At 45.2% G+C, this 20,475-nt stretch overlaps 2 protein-coding genes across 2 annotated transcripts in view; one reads left to right on the plus strand and one right to left on the minus strand.

The window, feature by feature from the left end:
- The window catches only part of LOC137535386 (zinc finger protein 585A-like), a 764,031-nt gene that overhangs the window by 163,994 nt on the left and 579,562 nt on the right, over window positions 1–20,475 (plus strand). The gene's annotated exons all lie outside the window — the stretch shown is intronic.
- The window catches only part of LOC137535849 (uncharacterized), a 349,356-nt gene that overhangs the window by 36,289 nt on the left and 292,592 nt on the right, over window positions 1–20,475 (minus strand). Inside the window, 1 exon segment of the mRNA XM_068257733.1 lies at window positions 9,487–9,753. Coding sequence (XP_068113834.1) covers window positions 9,487–9,753 — 267 coding nt within the window.

Below are 20,475 nucleotides of genomic sequence, written 5' to 3' on the forward strand. Positions count from 1 at the left end.
TAAATAAATGTAAAAAATTGTCATATGTCTATGTATGTATCATGTAGTGTATGTATCAGTCTAGGGCCAATTTTAGGGGGAAGCCAATTAACTTATCTGTATGTTTTTGAAATTGTGGGAGTAAAACGGAGTGCCCAGAGAAAACCCACGCAGACATAAGGAGAACATACAAACTCCTTGCAGATGTTAACCTGGCTGAGAGGTGAACCGGCGACCCAGCAATGCAAGAGCGCTGAACACTAAGCCACCGTGCTGCCCTAATTAGTTGATGTTTTTGTACTATCAGCTTCCAAAGAGACTGACAAATTCCCCCAGGTAAACTGATTATATAGTGTGTACCACTAAGGCTGCATCTGAAATGACCACCAGCTCAGTGTGAAGCACATAAATAGATTTTCTGCACACTTTGCATTCAATTCAGATGCAAATCATATGCAAATCTGCTACCAAGACAAGTGCCAACATTTATTAAACTAGGAGGAACTTTAGCATATTGGAATTGGTTTGCATGCAAAGTATATTATAGTGGTATGCGCTGGCGTTCTCCTCGCTGTTCAACCAAATGCTCACAAGTCACAAGAATCATTAAGTGGATAGCACAATACATCTGTTATGTAAGTAGAAGTAGTATTTATCTACTTATATATGTGTTTTTTTATTTCTAGGTCAGCATGGGTGTCGCTTGTTCTTTAATCAAGGGTACGATTTACAAAGTACAGGCACAGCTATGGGCACAATATTCGCACCGGCCTTTGCCAATTTATATTTGGCACACTGGGAAGAGTTTGCTCTCTGTAAGTGATCTATGGGCCCTGAGTCTTGTGCTATGGTGGAGGTTTATCGATAATGCCTTTTTTCTATGGCAAAGAACAGAGGCATCCTTGGTACAATAATCATAAATCAGTACAATTTGAAGTTTACAGCAGAGTACATCAGTGAAAGCATCAATTATTTGGACCTCACAGTACATATTGATTCCAATGAAGTTTGTACAAGGACAGGACTGGGCAACCTTTAAGCGGCCCGGTTTGAAGCCTGCGGGCCGCATTCCTAACATATTTTCCCTCCTCCCTCCCTTATTGCAGAGTTGTGAGCTGGGTGAAAGGGAATGGTTAACTCACCTAATCACTGCTTCCAGCCTTGGGTCACCATGGCTACGTCGGCGTCATGTGGGATGCCATCAGGAAGTGCCCGCAGGTAATATGGCCCCCAGGCTGTAGTTTACCCAGCTCCATACTAGGACCTTCTCCAAACCGGTGGGTTGTAACAGTTTCATCAATACAGACAGTTGCTATCTATTCAATATAACTAAGGCACAGTCTGTGCGCGTCTTAGGCACAACTGTTCTAAGAAAGAAGGCTATACTAGAGAAATACGATTTTTCTCTGAAAGGTCCTTCTTTAAAAATAAGTCAGATAAGACAATGAGATTATGCACATGCAATGCACATGCACATGCAATGCGTTTCACGGGTCTGACCCAGTTTCCTCAGGCCAATACAAGTGGCGCAGTACCAAGAGCCGGTAGTATAGAGAGCCTTCCCTACGTGCTTCACGGCTCTGAGCCCGCTTACTCAGGACAATACAAGTGCTGCAGTACCAATACATAGTTCACAACTGTCCCTCTTTTCAAGAGACAGTCCCTCTTTGAGACCCCTGTCCCTCTTTCTTCCTCATTTGACTCTCTTTCAGGACTGCTGTATAGATCTGTGTAAATATATGTATTATTCTACTGAAAAAAAAAGTGTTTTATTGACTCTAAACTTTATTCCCATCCTTTAAATTAATATAGTTCTTAATTTCAAATGTTAATACAAAGAAAGGAAGGTGGAAACCGCTCACCCCAGAAAGAGCAGTGCCAGACCAGGATGGCTAATCCTAGGAAATACTTGAAACGAAGAAGGTCCGCACGATGCTCCTAAGATCCTATGTCTTTATTTATGGACGTATCCAAAAAGGTCAACACACATCACCAGCTGACATGTTTCGGACCTACTGGTCCTTATTCATAGCTAGAGTGCAAATGGCACAAAGGCCTCCTATATACCCTCCTTCAGTGGAGTGGGTGGTTCCCGAGACCAAGCCCAGGGAAACACCCCTAACCCCACACACAGGAAGGGATATGTACAATGTAGAATACAACACCTAAAAAAGACAAAATAGGCATTGCTGCTTAATCCATGGCTAGAAGTTTGGATCAAGACAGGAGGCCTACAGGCATAACGTACAAAGTTCCAATCACATCCAACACCAATAAATGCATGTTAGAAAAATGATATCATAAAACCTATAAAAATAGGTCTCACACATCTTGTTCTTATGGCACATAAGGAGCAGCGTATTTTGAGAAGCAATACTGGTGCACAGGATGGTTATAGCAGTGCACCTAGATCCAGACTGGAGGTGTACTCTAGGACTCCTAAACCACCATCTATGAACTCTGCCAGCAGGGATGCAACAGTCAAGTTGAAACATAAAGACACTATAAGCACCCAGCCGGAGATTCCCCCGCTGGAATCGATTGGAATTGAAAAATGCAAGCCCATACCTCCTTCTGTTGTAGCTGCGGGAGCATTTGCCGGGACTGACCCTTTGCTGCAGGCGGATGCTTCTTTTGAGGGGGATGCCGTGCGCACACAGCTGCTGGAGGATGATGGAGTTGCCCCGCATATCGCTGCCCTGGAACGAGCGGGCATTCGTGTCCGAGGTCTGACGGAGCAGAGGAGGAGACATTCAATGGGACCTGGGGTCTCATCGCGAGATGCGGCCCTGGTGATGTCATCACTTGGCGCCAGACCCAAGCAAGCGAGAGAGGCTGCCGACATGGTGGTGGGTGCGGGTGATGAATGCGTCCAGTCCCGCCCGCACTGCAGACAACTGGTGAAAGGTCTCTTGCAGGATTGGAGCCATGATGCAGCCAGACAAGAGGTAAATGACGCCTTCTCAGTAGATAAGTCTGGAGATGTACGCAGTGCGGAGACATCTGAGAACGACAGGAGGGAGGAAGTTGTGACTCTTGGGGGGCCTAATTCTCAGTTGGGGACATCGGGGGCTCATGAAGCCTTCCCTCCTGTTTCTGATAGCCAGCCTGTTGAGCACACACTGTTGCAGCAGGAGCAAGAGGCCACATGGCAGTGGCCTTCTGCTGCAGAGATTGCAAGACAGATGCAAACAGCCACCTTCCCAAATCAAGAGCCTATTACTTCCGCTGATAACTGTGAACCCCAAGTTAAAAGAGCAGGTGAGACAGACAATCATCTCATAGGTTTGGGGGATTTGGCATACGATTTCACTAGGTGTCAGAAGTTTGCAGCGGTGTTCTCAAGGCAGCCATATGTCGGGGACATTGAACCAGAAATAGGCTTGAGGACATCCTTTGCACAATTGGAGTCTCTCACTGAGAAGGAGACTAAGATTTGGTGGGATTTGACCACATTAAAGCAATATGTAGCTGAAAAAATCATACCAAGGGGACTTCGCATTAAAAAAGTACCCACAACTTTGTATTCTGAGCAATTCATATTGGAATGGAATGGGATCCTCACGGACTGTTCCCTGGCTCTGATGAGACTTATTATTTCTTACGAAGAAACCAAATTGGTGGATCTAAGGTTCAAAATTACTGACCTGGAAACAAATATCGTCAGATTTGAAAAATTTGAACAGTATGATAAATTGCATAATAGAATGCGTGAGAACATTGCTAAATTAGAGTCCATTATTACTGAAACAAAAAGAACCAAGTATTTAAGGGATGTTGAGGATTATAGGCGTGAGGTGGTATATGAATGGGGGAAGTGGGAGTCTATGGCCAGGTCACCTAGGTCACCCAGGCCCATTCTACGCAGCTCACGTAAAAACCATGGTAGATGAGTTAGTTTTAGCTCCCCGGAGGTGTCGGACTTTTCCGACTCCTCAGATCCCAGGAAACCTATCCAGCATAGGAGAGTTGTGGATCACAATACTTCTGTAACCTCAAAAAACCTCCAGGGTCAAGTTACCCCCCACAGGACACAGAGAAAAGGCCGCAGGAAGGGCAGGAGAGGGGGAGACGGAAGACCAGACGGGCGGGAGTGAAACATAGGACCAAAAGGGGTAGTCCAGGGGGAGTCACACCATGTAATGTAGTCAATTTGTCAAAATACGAGCTTACTGATATGGAAAAGGATGTTCTCGCGAAGGGTCTCTCATTTGCACCTACTAATCACATGGATGTATTTACAACCATTATAGATGTTAACAGGTTTGTGAGAACCATCCTTCTGCGGAAACATTTTTTAAAATGTGAGAGTGGGACCTCTGGCACTAGGGCTACGATGGGCGCGACTGATATTGGAGATTTTGAGGAAACTAGGGCCAGATGGGCTTTGGACTGTCTGGCAGCTGAAAACTCAGGATTAATCTCCTTAGATGATGTAAAGCCCATTCGTGCTCGGAATCCAGATTTCTACCCTCTAGCTAGCAGGACCCACCATGTAGAGACCTTTCAGGAGCTGGTGGAGAGGGACTTGGTAGAGCTGGAGGGTACCCATAGCCCTGGGAACTCCAATTTGTCGCATCGCGAGCGACAGGCCCTCCAGAGCCTTAAGAGTAATTCTAATATTGTCATTTGAAATGCAGACAAAGGGGGGGCCGTTGTCGTTCTCGATAGCGACAGTTACAAAATGGAGGCTTTAAGACAATTGGGGGACCCCACAGTTTATCAGAGACTCAAAGGAGACCCCATGAGAGGCTTCCAGATGGAGCTCTTTGATCTTCTGTCCTTTGGTCGAGATTTGGGGGTTTTGGATCAGAAACTTTTTGACTATTTGGCAGTGACCCACCCTGTCACCCCGATCTTCCACCACCTTCCCAAAATCCACAAGCCGGGCGCTCCCCCGGAGGGCAGGCCCATTGTGGCTGGCATTGGCTCTCTGGGGGAGCGCCTGAGCGAGTGGATTGATTCTCTGTTACAACCATTTGTGGTGAGGCTCCCAGGCTACATCAGAGATACTAAGCATTTACTTGCAAGTCTGGAGGGTCTTTCTTGGAATGACCACTTTGTGTGGGTGACAATCGATGTCAAGGCTTTGTACTCATGCATACCTCATGATTTGGCCATCCAGGCTATTGAACATCACCTGGAAAAATATTCAGCGTATTCTGAGGATTTGAGAACCTTCATATGTTTGGCCGTCGGGTACCTCCTGTCCCGCAATTATTTCTCGTTTGATGGTGGCTTCTACCTCCAGAGGTGTGGCGCCTCCATGGGGGCCAAGTTTTCTCCGTCTCTAGCCAACCTATATATGGGTTGGTGGGAGGAGTGCCACATCTTTGGGGGTGGGAGCCGCCGTCTGGGGGACGTTGCGTGGTACGGGAGGTACATTGACGACCTTCTTCTGGTGTGGAAGGGCAACCCTGAGGATATCCCCCTATTTATGAGGGAACTGAACACCAATACCTTTAATTTACAATTTACCTCCAATTGGGGGGTGGATTCTATAGATTATTTGGATGTAACTTTAGTAGGAGATTCCCATGAGGGGAGGATACATTCTAGGACCTACAGAAAGCCATGTAGTGGGAACACAACCCTCCGGGCTACTAGCTGTCACCCGAAACATACTATACGGGGGGTCCCAGTGGGGGAGTTTACCAGGGCCCGCCGCAACTGCTCGAGGGGGGCTTGGCTTGAGGAGGAGTTTGTAACGGTAGGGACCAGATTGAAAGAGAGAGGGTACCCCAACTGGATGATCAATAGAGCGCAGGTCAGGGCCAATTCCAAAAGCAGGGATTCTTTGCTGAAAAATGCAGATGACTCAGATGCGAATGTTGGGGTTTCCAAACCCACCTTTGTAACAACGTACAGTGAGGAATTTGACAAGATCGTGTCTATTCTTAAAAAGTATCTCCCAGTTTTGGAGGGTGATGAGGACCTGCGCTGTGTTTTGCAACAGGGGGTACGCTTCGCAAGTAGGCGTGCTCCCACTTTGGCCCAATCATTGTCTCCTAGTCTGTATGAGTCCCGAACCAGGTCTTCTACCTGGTTGAATCTGTTGGGATCATACAGATGTGGAGTGAGAACATGTCACTACTGTAAGGTCCATACTCGAACTCGGGTTGCCACGTCGACTTCGAACGGACGCAGTTTCCCCATTAAGCAATTTGTAAATTGCGGGACGTCGAATGTGGTGTATCTCATCACTTGTGGGGCATGTGCCCTACAGTATGTAGGATGCACCACAAGATCGTTACGCGCTAGAATAGGGGAACATTACTGTGGTCCGGCCTGGCTTAGCACCAATATCTCCAATGTGGCGAAACATTTTCGCCAGGTCCACCAAGGTGACATGTCCTCCTTCTCCTTCCATGCCTTAGAGAGAGTTTTGCCTGCACAGAGAGGGGGGGACACAACTAAACGGCTTAAGAGTCGGGAGGCCTTATGGATTTTCAGAATGGGTACGAGACTCCCAAAAGGTCTGAACTCCCGCTGGGATCTGGCACTCCTAACTTAGGGTTCACTTCCTCTATATACGCTGCTCCTTGATGGTTTTAATTGTACAATTCACATTTTTTACATATTTTTATAGGTTTTATGATATCATTTTTCTAACATGCATTTATTGGTGTTGGATGTGATTGGAACTTTGTACGTTATGCCTGTAGGCCTCCTGTCTTGATCCAAACTTCTAGCCATGGATTAAGCAGCAATGCCTATTTTGTCTTTTTTAGGTGTTGTATTCTACATTGTACATATCCCTTCCTGTGTGTGGGGTTAGGGGTGTTTCCCTGGGCTTGGTCTCGGGAACCACCCACTCCACTGAAGGAGGGTATATAGGAGGCCTTTGTGCCATTTGCACTCTAGCTATGAATAAGGACCAGTAGGTCCGAAACATGTCAGCTGGTGATGTGTGTTGACCTTTTTGGATACGTCCATAAATAAAGACATAGGATCTTAGGAGCATCGTGTGGACCTTCTTCGTTTCAAATACAAAGAAAAATGGATCAGGATAGAAAGGGCCAGTGTGGTTTGAATTATAAAACAACATAGTTTTCTTTCGATATCTTTATAGTATGTGTAAGTAGGGGTGTGGCATAGACCTTGCTTAAATGTCCCTCTTTCTAATCTCAAAAAGTTGGGATGTATGCCAATAGCCAATAGTATTGAGCGCCTCATAATAGGGGTGTGATGTGTGTAATGTGGCTGCACAGTGTGCCTGTAACGAGGTATAAACACACTATGTACATAAGGAATGTGGGAAGTAATAGGGGTGTGATGTGTAATGTGGCTGCACAGTGTGCCTGTAATGAGGTATAAACACACTATGTACACAGGGAATGTGATAAGTAATAGGGGTGTGATGTGTAATGTGGCTGCACAGTGTGCCTGTAATGAGGTATAAACACACTATGTACACAGGGAATGTGAGAAGTAATAGGGGTGTGATGTGTAATGTCACTGCACAGTGTGCCTGTAATGAGGTATAAACACACTATGTACACAGGGAATGTGAGACGTAATAGGGTGTGATGTGTAATGTGACTGCACAGTGTGCCTGTAATGAGATATAAACACACTATGTACACAGGGAATGTGAGAAGTAATAGGAGTGTGATGTGTGTAATGTGACTGCACAGTGTGCCTGTAATGAGGTATAAACACACTATGTACACAGGGAATGTGAGGAGTAATAGGGGTGTGATGTGTGTAATGGGACAGCACAGTGTGCCTGTAATGAGGTATAAACACACTATGCACACAGGGAATGTGAGAAGTAATAGGGTGTGATGTGTAATGTGACTGCACAGTGTGCCTGTAATGAGATATAAACACACTATGTACACAGGGAATGTGAGAAGTAATAGGAGTGTGATGTGTGTAATGTGACTGCACAGTGTGCCTGTAATGAGGTATAAACACACTATGTACACAGGGAATGTGAGAAGTAATAGGGGAGTGATGTGTGCAATGTGACTGCACAGTGTGCCTGTAATGAGATATAAACACACTATGTACACCGGGAATGTGAGAAGTAATAGGGGTGTGATGTGTGTAATGTGACTGCACAGTGTGCCTGTAATGAGGTATAAACACACCATGTACACAGGGAATGTGAGAAGTAATAGGGGTGTGATGTGTGTAATGTGACTGCACAGTGTGCCTGTAATGAGGTATAAACACACCATGTACACAGGGAATGTGAGAAGTAATAGGGGAGTGATGTGTGCAATGTGACTGCACAGTGTGCCTGTAATGAGGTATAAACACACTATGTACACAGGGAATGTGAGAAGTAATAGGGGTGTGATGTGTGTAATGTGACTGCACAGTGTGCCTGTAATGGGGTATAAACACACTATGTACATAGGGAATGTGAGAAGTAATAGGGGTGTGATGTGTGTAATGTGACTGCACAGTGTGCCTGTAATGAGGTATAAACACACTATGTACACAGGGAAAGTGAGATGTAATAGGGGTGTGATGTGTGTTATGTGACTGCACAGTGTGCCTGTAATGAGGTATAAACACACTATGCACACAGGGAATGTGAGAAGTAATAGGGGTGTAATGTGTAATGTGACTGCACAGTGTGCTTGTAATGAGGTATAAACACACTATGTACACAGGGAATGTGAGAGGTAATAGGGGTGTAATGTGTAATGTGACTGCACAGTGTGCCTGTAATGAGGTATAAACACACCATGTACACAGGGAATGTGAGAAGTAATAGGGGAGTGATGTGTGCAATGTGACTGCACAGTGTGCCTGTAATGAGGTATAAACACACTATGTACACAGGGAATGTGAGAAGTAATAGGGGTGTGATGTGTGTAATGTGACTGCACAGTGTGCCTGTAATGGGGTATAAACACACTATGTACATAGGGAATGTGAGAAGTAATAGGGGTGTGATGTGTGTAATGTGACTGCACAGTGTGCCTGTAATGAGGTATAAACACACTATGTACACAGGGAATGTGAGAAGTAATAGGGGTGTGATGTGTGTAATGTGACTGCACAGTGTGCCTGTAATGAGGTATAAACACACTATGTACACAGGGAATGTGAGGAGTAATAGGGGTGTGATGTGTGTAATGGGACAGCACAGTGTGCCTGTAATGAGGTATAAACACACTATGCACACAGGGAATGTGAGAAGTAATAGGGTGTGATGTGTAATGTGACTGCACAGTGTGCCTGTAATGAGGTATAAACACACTATGTACACAGGGACTGTGAGAAGTAATAGGGGTGTGGTGTGTGTAATGTGACTGCACTGTGTGCCTGTAATGAGGTATAAACACACTATGTACACAGGGGATGTGAGAAGTAATAGGGGTGTGATGGGTGTGAAGTGTGTAATGTGACTGCACAGTGTGTCTGTAATGAGGTATAAAAACACTATGTACACAAGGAAAGTGATAAGTGGTGTGATATGTGTAATGTGACTACATAGCATAATTCCTAGCATAACCAGTCTTTTAATATTTAATATTGATCACTCACCTGTTCTACTCTTTGTAAGATGGTCCTCCTCCTTAGTTGTCCTCATCATGTCCCCCTCCTCTGCAGACTGCTGATCACTTCTCACATATGTTTCTTCTTCTTCCTTTTTAATTGTCCTCATCATGCAACCCCACTCCATAGACTGCTGATCACACCTCACATACGTCTCTTCTTCCTCTTTAATTGTCCCCATCATGCCTCCTTCCTCCATAGACTGCTGATCACTCCTCACGTACGTCTCTTGTTCTTTGAGCTCAGACATTAGTTCTGAAAAGAATAACACATTTTGGCTGTAAGATATTAACAGTAATAAACAGAGCACAGAAAAGAACATAATTTTGCTAGGGGGTGATAATTTCCCATAAGCTGTGGTCTCCTGCACATTCAGTACCACAGTCCTCTCTTCCAGTGTGCCTTGCTCATCATCTGGTGCTTCTCTCCTCCTCTCCATGCACACATTCCTGGGAGGTTACAGCAGTGCTGGCAGCGGTAGATGGATCAGGATGTGAAGAGAGAACAGCTGGAGGAAGATTGGACCATATAGATACTTTGGGATATTCTCAGGACTAAAGCCCCACTTTTCTAAAAGTGAATATCCACAACTTCCTGCAAGCTCTCTCCTTACAGATGTATGCGCCTGGATTCCTGCGCACACCCTTCATATCACTAAACATACCCCCATTACCTGGTATAACATTCCCATCAGCCACTTCTCAGCCATATAAAGCCAGTCACTGATAACATAAGCTCTCCTGAGAGATGTATGTCCCTGGATTCCTGCTCACACCCTTCATATCACTAAACATTCCCCCATTACCTGGTATAACATTCCCATCAGCCACTTCTCAGCCATATAAAGCCAGTCACTGATAACATAAGCTCTCTCCTGAGAGATGTATGCGCCTGGATTCTGCTCACACCCTTCATATCACTAAACATTCCCCCATTACCTGGTATAACATTCCCATCAGCCACTTCTCAGCCATATAAAGCCAGTCACTGATAACATAAGCTCTCCTTACAGATGTATGCGCCTGGATTCTGCTTACACCCTTCATATCACTAAACATTCCCCCATTACCTGGTATAACATTCCCATCAGCCACTTCTCAGCCATATAAAGCCAGTCACTGATAACATAAGCTCTCCTTACAGATGTATGCGCCTGGATTCTACTCACACCCTTCATATCACTAAACATTCCCCCATTACCTGGTATAACATTCCCATCAGCCACTTCTCAGCCATATAAAGCCAGTCACTGATAACATACGCTCTCCTTACAGATGTATGTGCCTGGATTCTGCTCACACCCTTCATACCGTCTTTTCCCGAATTTAAGACCTACTCTGAAAATAAGACCTAGCTTATATTTCGAGTATGCTCGAAATATAAGCCATCCTCCTTATATAAGGCCTAGTGCCAGGGACATAGCCGGTGCTGGGGACCTGCTCCCTGACACAAACCCCCCCCCCCACCCCCCCCCCCCCCGCCCGTTTGCCCGCTCGCTTGCCCGCTTTACCTCCTAAGTTCTATGCTCCCAGTCCCCTCCATTAAGGAAGTCCGGATCCCTTGCTGCTTAACCTCCGCATAATTTACACCGCAGATCAGCGGTGACGTCAGCCATGTAGTCCGGGAACAGCTCCGCCCTGTACAGGAAGTAAACAGAGATAACTTCCTGTTCAGGGCAGCGCTTACCAGACTACATCAGCTGCCTTTACCGCTAATCTGCAGTGTGAATTATGCGGAGCAAAAGCAGCAGGGGATCCGGACTTCCTTAATGGAGGGGACTGGGAGCATAGAACTTAGGAGGTAAAGCGGGCAAGCGAGCGGGCAAACGGGCGGGCGGGGGGGGGGGGGATCAGGGAGCAGGTCCCCAGCGCCGGCTATGTCCCTGGCACTAATCCTTATATAAGGAGAATACCGGTATATACCGGTACAATTGCTATACAATAGGGATTTAGCTATAGCCAGGAGGAATCTGGCTATATACTAATGGGAGATCTGGCTACCCCCCGGAATGTAAGACCTCCCCGAAAATAAGCCCTAGCACATCTTCTGAAGGACAAAATAATATAAGACAGGGTCTTATTTTCGGGGAAACACGGTATCACTAAACATTCCCCCATTACCTGGTATAACATTCCCATCAGCCACTTCTCAGCCATATAAGGCCGGTCACTGATAACATAAGCTCTCCCTACAGATGTATGCGCCTGGATTCTGCTCACACCCTTCATATCACTAAACATTCCCCCATTACCTGGTATTACATTCCCATCAGCCACTTCTCAGCCATATAAAGCCGGTCACTGATAACATAAGCTCTCCTTACAGATGTATGCACCTGGATTCTGCTCACACCCTTCATATCACTAAACATTCCCCCATTACCTGGTATAACATTCCCACCAGCCACTTCTCAGCCATATAAAGCCAGTCACTGATAACATAAGCTCTCCTTAGAGATGTATGTGCCTGGATTACTGCATATCCTTCATATCACTAAACATTCCCCCATTACCTGGTATAACATTCCCATCAGCCACTTCTCAGCCATATAAAGCCAGTCACTGATAACATAAGCTCTCCTTACAGATGTATGCGCCTGGATTCTACTCACACCCTTCATATCACTAAACATTCCCCCATTACCTGGTATAACATTCCCATCAGCCACTTCTCAGCCATATAAAGCCAGTCACTGATAACATCTCCTTACAGATGTATGTGCCTGGATTCTGCTCACACCCTTCATATCACTAAACATTCCCCCATTACCTGGTATAACATTCCCATCAGCCACTTCTCAGCCATATAAAGCCAGTCACTGCTAACATAAGCTCTCCCTACAGATGTATGCACCTGGATTCTGCTCACACCCTTCATATCACTAAACATTCCCCCATTACCTGGTATAACATTCCCATCAGCCACTTCTCAGCCATATAAAGCCAGTCACTGATAACATAAGCTCTCCTTACAGATGTATGCGCCTGGATTCTGCTCACACCCTTCATATCACTAAACATTCCCCCATTACCTGGTATAACATTACCATCAGCCACTTCTCAGCCATATAAAGCCGGTCACTGATAACGTAAGCTCTCCTGAGAGATGTATGCGCCTAGATTCTGCTCACACCCTTCATATCACTAAACATTCCCCCATTACCTGGTATAACATTCCCATCAGCCACTTCTCAGCCATATAAAGCCAGTCACTGATAACATAAGCTCTCCTTACAGATGTTTGCGCCTGGATTCTGCTCACACCCTTCATATCACTAAACATTCCCCCATTACCTGGTATAACATTCCCATCAGCCACTTCTCAGCCATATAAGGCCAGTCACTGATAACATAAGCTCTCTCCTGAGAGATGTATGCGCCTGGATTCTGCTCACACCCTTCATATCACTACATATTCCCCCATTACCTGGTATAACATTCCCATCAGCCACTTCTCAGCCATATAAAGCCAGTCACTGATAACATAAGCTCTCCTTACAGATGTATACGCCTGGATTCTGCTCACACCCTTCATATCACTAAACATTCCCCCATTACCTAGTATAACATTCCCATCAGCCACTTCTCAGCCATATAAAGCCAGTCACTGATAACATAAGCTCTCTCCCTACAGATGTATGCACCTGGATTCTGCTCACACCCTTCATATCACTACATATTCCCCCATTACCTGGTATAACATTCCCATCAGCCACTTCTCAGCCATATAAAGCCAGTCACTGATAACATAAGCTCTCTCCCTACAGATGTATACGCCTGGATTCTGCTCACACCCTTCATATCACTAAACATTCCCCATTACCTAGTATAACATTCCCATCAGCCACTTCTCAGCCATATAAAGCCAGTCACTGATAACATAAGCTCTCCTGAGAGATGTATGCACCTGGATTCTGCTCACACCCTTCATATCACTAAACGTTCCCCCATTACCTGGTATAACATTCCCATCAGCCACTTCTCAGCCATATAAAGCTGGTCACTGATAACATAAGCTCTCCTTACAGATGTATGCGCCTGGATTCTGCTCACACCCTTCATATCACTAAACGTTCCCCCATTACCTGGTATAACATCCCCATTAGCCACTTCTCAGCCATATAGAGCCAGGCACTGATAACATAAGCTCTCTCCTTACAGATGTATGTGCCTGGATTCTGCTCACACCCTTCATATCACTAAACATACCCCCATTACCTGGTATAACATTCCCATCAGTCACTTCTCAGCCATATAGAGCCAGGCACTGATAACATAAGCTCTCCTTACAGATGTATGCACCTGGATTCTGCTCACACCATTCATATCACTGAACATTCCCCCCATTACCTGGTATAACATTCCCATCAGCCAGTTCTTAGCCATATAAAGCCAGTCACTGATAACATAAGCTCTCCTTACAGATGTATGCGCCTGGATTCTGCTCACACCCTTCATATCACTAAACATTCCCCCATTACCTGGTATAACATTCCCATCAGCCACTTCTCAGCCATATAAAGCCAGTCACTGATAACATAAGCTCTCCTTACAGATGTATGCGCCTGGATTCTGCTCACACCCTTCATATCACTAAGAATTCACCTTCTACCTCAGTATAAGATTCCCATCAGACAGCTTCCAGCGCCTGCCTAGTTTAGAGGACTCAGCAGGAAACCTAATAGAGAAATTCTGCTATCTTGTTTGGGTGGACAGCACCCTATCAAACTGCTAGGCCTCAGACAGTGTGCAGAAAACTACGCCCACACGATTCAGCCAATCACAATGGTTTTTTTGCTGTAGAAGATGTTGTGATCATGGCCAGATTTCAGGCAAGGCCGCAAAGGCCATGGCCTAGGGCGCAAGAAAAGCTAGGGGCGTACTGTACGCAGCAGGCTAGCAGTAGCAGTTAGCCTTCTGAACATTCATCCTACTAGGCAGAGTTTGCACATAGGTTTTGGCAGCTACCATCAGCCAGATCTGGCACTCAGGGGAAGAAGGGACAGCGAACGGGCACTTACAGTGATCTCTGTGCTGCCTGCCATTCACCGAATGTGGCACTCGGAGCTTACAATCTAATGAAACCCTGACATCATGTCACTAGCTGTCCTCACAGGAGCTTACAATCTGATCCCTACTGTGTTGAGGGGGGAAAGTTTAGGGTGCTGCCTGTCCAGGGGCAGCTGGTGATAGTGGGCCTTGGGCAGTAAAAATCCGGCCCTGGCTGTGATTGGATAGCTGTGCCCTATAAGGTTTCCTGCTATAAACTGTTTAAATCCAGTCATCAATGACATAGCAATATAGAAATATAGATACAGGAAAGGGGACACCAAGAGCCCAATATAGTATGTACTGGTTATGGATGAGATAATGAAAAGTAAGTATAGTTATACTCAGTTATACCACTCAGGAAACCACTGTATAAGCAGGTGGGGAGATTATACCTGTCCCCACTCAGGATTAAGAAGTCGCTCTCCATAGATCACAAAAAGGGGCATCACCCCTTCATTACGGGTGTACAATGTGAAGGTAAATAGAGGCGCCAGTAGGATAAAAAAAAAGGTAAAATGTTTAAAAATAAACGAGGTGGAGGTGGACTTACCTCCTCAAAGTATACATTCCAAGATTCAGTACAACACGTTTCGAAAGAATGACCCTTCTTCATCAGGCAATATGGGTTGGAGTGTACAGCTGTGGGTCAGAGACAGCAGGCTTAGATATGGCACGCATAATGAACAAATGAGTAAACAAATACATAAATATACAGATAAATATATAAAAAATGCATATTCAAAAAGATGTGCTGCAAGTTTGTATTCATCCCATAGGATATATATTTGTACAATATCATTACTAATGTGTGTCTACTTGGAGGAGGTAAGTCCACCTTCGCCTCCTCTATTTTTAAACATTTTACGTTTTTTTTTTCCTACTGGTGCCTCTGTTTACCTTCACAACATAGCAATATAGCTCAAGGTTTTAGTTTTATTTGCCAATTTCAATACCTGGAAGATTGAGAAGAGGGGGTAACCAGATGGTGAATACTATAAACAGATTATATAAGCAAGCTCTCATGCTACATGGAAGTGGTAAAACTGGCCAATCAAAATTGGATATGTTTATGCACCATAATGCTTTAGGCTGGTTTCACAGTAGGACGTTGCATTTTAGGGGACGTTATGGTCGCATAGCCTGGTGCTCTCTGATGTGGACGTTAGAGTAAGCCGCGTTGTGCAGCTCACTCTGGCGTCTGTGATGCCGTGATGCGTACTCTTGGACGCATGCGGCATCACGTGGTCCTGCCCGGCCAATCGCCGCACAGAGCGGCAGCTCCAGGAAGTAAACACTGCACGTCACTGAGAGCAGTGAATATTAATTAGCCATGTGCCTGGCCGCTCCCCGCTCCTCCCCAACGTTACTGAGCATGTGCAAGCAGTCTAACGCGGCTCTGCCGTTTATAAAGTACTGCATGCAGTACGTTGTCTCATGGCGCAGTGTTACTAAGTAACGCAACGCAGGGCTGTGGAGTCGGAGTCGAAGTCAATTTTGGGCACCCGGAGTCGGAGTCGTGGTTTCAGAAACTGAGGAGTCAGAGTCGCATGATTTTTGTACAAAATCCACAGCCCTGTTAAGTATTAGACTAAGGAGTCGGAGCAATTTTGGGTACCCGGAGTCGGAGTCATGGTTTCCGAAACTGAGGAGTTGGAGTTGGAAGATTTTTATACCGACTCCACAGCCCTGACGCAACGTGGGCACGGTGAACAGCCCATTGATTAATCATTGCTGTGCGGTGGGGTGCGTTACAGGCTGCTCTAATGTGCCTCTGTAACGTCCCACTGTGAAACCAGCCTTAGGCTCTGCTCCCACTTATTCCGGACCACATACAGCCAATGGTAGCTGATGATCCGGCTTCTATATGGGGGAACGCATCCGCCTGCCCTGAATTATCCCGGACTGCACAGAAGAGTGGATCCCACGGATCCGTTGCAGCGTGACAAATATGAGTGGCTCCTATTTATGAAATAAGAGCCGTATTCACACAACAAAAGTTATATTTCTGCAAATGCCAAACTGAACAGGTGGGTTTTAGTCTGGATTTAAACACGTCCAGGGATGGAGCTGTCCTGATCTGTTGAGGTAGGGAGTTCCAAAATGTAGGGGCAGCATGACAGAAGGGTCTGGGACCAAAAGTTTCCAAATGGACTCTGGGTATGACTAGATTATTAGAACCTGTGGATCTGAGAATGCGGGGATTGCTACGCAGCTGTAACATTTCTTTCATGTATCCAGGGCCCAGATTATTCAGGGATTTAAATATCAGTAGGCCGATCTTGAATAGGACCCTCCATTCTATAGGTAGCCAGTGAAGGGAGTGCAGGACTGGCGTTATGTGGCAGTGACGGGGTTGGTTGGTTAGCAGTCTGGCAGCAGTATTCTGTATCAGCTGCACGCGGTACAAGACCTTTTTTGGAAGGCCAGTGTAGAGAGCATTGCAGTACAACTACCCAAGACCTTCCTTAGGGTGCTGCAATATTGGGGGGTGGGGATTTTAGAGGGCATAGAGCTACACTGCAGGATAATAAGCAATACTAGGAGTAGAAGGTGGGGCCCTAGCCTATTTTAGGGGACCTAGCAGAAACACATGCCTACCGAGAATGAGCTGTTGGAACTGCAGAGTTCCCTCCACAACAAAACAACCAATCAGAAGCCAGGAATGGCTCAGAACTATAAGACAAGATAGCCGACACAGAAGGAACGCTGCCGTTCTGATGGCTTGTATTCGGTGAGTATCCAATTTGTTTGTTTTTACTTTTTGTTACATATTTCATAAGGGATAACTGTCAGCTACAAGATGATGTCATTTTTATTAAATTCCATGGAACTGGAATGACACTATTAGTTTCACTAAATTATTATTAACTACATTAAAGTGAGTGGCGCTAGTCTGTGGAGGTTACTGCTGGGTCCCTTAAAGTAGACTTGCCCTAAAGAGGCTATACAGGGGGAATACCAGCACTGGAGGGACATGGCTATATTCCATATACATCTTCTCTTGTATCTGTGATGTGAATTATTACTAGGAAGGTGAGATGCCAGCACTGGAGGGACATGGCTATATTCCATATACATCTTCTCTTGTCTCTGTGATGTAACTGAATTATTACTAGGAAGGTGAGATGCCAGCACTGGAGGGACATGGCTATATTCCATATACATCTTCTCTTGTCTCTGTGATGTGACTGAATTATTACTAGGAAGGTGAGATGCCGGCACTGGGGGGACATAGCTATATTCCATATACATCTTCCCTTGTCTCTGTGATGTGACTGAATTATTACTAGGAAGGTGAGATGCCAGCACTGGAGGGACATGGCTATATTCCATATACATCTTCTCTTGTCTCTGTGATGTGACTGAATTATTACTAGGAAGGTGAGATGAGGGACATGGCTATATTCCATATACATCTTCTCTTGTCTCTGTGATGTGAGTTATTACTAGGAAGGTGAGTTGCCGGCACTGGGGGGACATGGCTATATTCCATATACATCTTCTCTTGTCTCTGTGATGTGAATTATTACTAGGCAGGTGAGATGCCAGCACTGGAGGGACATGGCTGTATTCCATATACATCTTCTCTTGTCTCTGTGATGTGACTGAATTATTACTAGGAAGGTGAGATGCCAGCACTGGAGGGACATGGCTATATTCCATATACATCTTCTCTTGTCTCTGTGATGTGACTGAATTATTACTAGCAAGGTGAGATGCCGGCACTGGAGGGACATGGCTATATTCCATATACATCATCTCTTGTCTCTGTGATGTGAGTTATTACTAGGAAGATGAGATGCCTGCACTGGAGGGACATGGCTATATTCCATATACATCTTCCCTTGTCTCTGTGATGTGAATTATTACTAGGAAGGTGAGATGCCAGCACTGGAGGGACATGGCTATATTCCATATACATCTTCTCTTGTCTCTGTGATGTGAATTATTACTAGGAAGGTGAGATGCCAGCACTGGAGGGACATGGCTATATTCCATATACATCTTCTCTTGTTTCTGTGATGTGAATTATTACTAGGAAGGTGAGATGCCAGCACTGGAGGGACATGGCTATATTCCATATACATCTTCTCTTGTCTCTGTGATGTGAATTATTACTAGGAAGGTGAGATGCCGGCACTGGAGGGACATGGCTATATTCCAAATATATCTTCTCTTGTATCTGTGATGTGACTGAATTATTACTAGGAAGGTGAGATGCCAGCACTGGGGGGACATGGCTATATTCCAAATACATCTTCTCTTGTCTCTGTGATGTGACTGAATTATTACTAGGAAGGTGAAATGCCAGCACTGGAGGGAAATGGCTATATTCCATATACATCTTCTCTTGTCTCTGTGATGTGACTGAATTATTACTAGGAAGGTGAGATGCCAGCACTGGAGGGACATGGCTATATTCCATATACATCTTCTCTTGTCTCTGTGATGTGACGGAATTATTACTAGGAAAGCGAGATGCTGGCACTGGAGGGACATGGCTATATTCCATATACATCTTCTCCGGTCTCTGTGATGTGACTGAATTATTACTAGGAAGGTGAGATGCCGGCACTGGGGGGACATGGCTATATTCCATATACATCTTCTCTTGTCTCTGTGATGTGAATTATTACTAGGAAGGTGAGATGCCAGCACTGGGGGGACATGGCTATATTCCATATACATCTTCTCTTGTTTCTGTGATGTGAATTATTACTAGAAAGGTGAGATGCCAGCACTGGAGGGACATGGCTATATTCCATATACATCTTCTCTTGTCTCTGTGATGTGACTGAATTATTACTAGGAAGGTGAGATGCCGGCACTGGAGGGACATGGCTATATTCCATATACATCTTCTCTTGTCTCTGTGATGTGAATTATTACTAGGAAGGTGAGATGCCAGCACTGGAGGGACATGGCTATATTCCATATACATCTTCTCTTGTCTCTGTGATGTGAATTATTACTAGGAAGGTGAGATGCCGGCACTGGAGGGACATGGCTATATTCCATATACATCTTCCCTTGTCTCTGTGATGTGAATTATTACTAGGAAGGTGAGATGCCAGCACTGGAGGGACATGGCTATATTCCATATACATCTTCTCTTGTCTCTGTGATGTGAATTATTACTAGGAAGGTGAGATGCCAGCACTGGAGGGACATGGCTATATTCCATATACATCTTCTCTTGTTTCTGTGATGTGAATTATTACTAGGAAGGTGAGATGCCAGCACTGGAGGGACATGGCTATATTCCATATACATCTTCTCGTCTCTGTGATGTGACTGAATTTTTACTAGGAAGGTGAGATGCCAGCACTGGAGGGACATGGCTATATTCCAAATATATCTTCTCTTATATCTGTGATGTGACTGAATTATTACTAGGAAGGTGAGATGCCAGCACTGGGGGGACATGGCTATATTCCAAATACATCTTCTCTTGTCTCTGTGATGTGACTGAATTATTACTAGGAAGGTGAAATGCCAGCCCTGGAGGGAAATGGCTATATTCCATATACATCTTCTCTTGTCTCTGTGATGTGACTGAATTATTACTAGGAAGGTGAGATGCCAGCACTGGAGGGACATGGCTATATTCCATATACATCTTCTCTTGTCTCTGTGATGTGACGGAATTATTACTAGGAAGGCGAGATGCTGGCACTGGAGGGACATGGCTATATTCCATATACATCTTCTCCGGTCTCTGTGATGTGACTGAATTATTACTAGGAAGGTGAGATGCCGGCACTGGGGGGACATGGCTATATTCCATATACATCTTCTCTTGTCTCTGTGATGTGAATTATTACTAGGAAGGTGAGATGCCAGCACTGGGGGGACATGGCTATATTCCATATACATCTTCTCTTGTTTCTGTGATGTGAATTATTACTAGAAAGGTGAGATGCCA

Source organism: Hyperolius riggenbachi, chromosome 10, assembly GCF_040937935.1.
Source record: "Hyperolius riggenbachi isolate aHypRig1 chromosome 10, aHypRig1.pri, whole genome shotgun sequence".
Lineage (NCBI taxonomy): Eukaryota > Metazoa > Chordata > Amphibia > Anura > Hyperoliidae > Hyperolius > Hyperolius riggenbachi.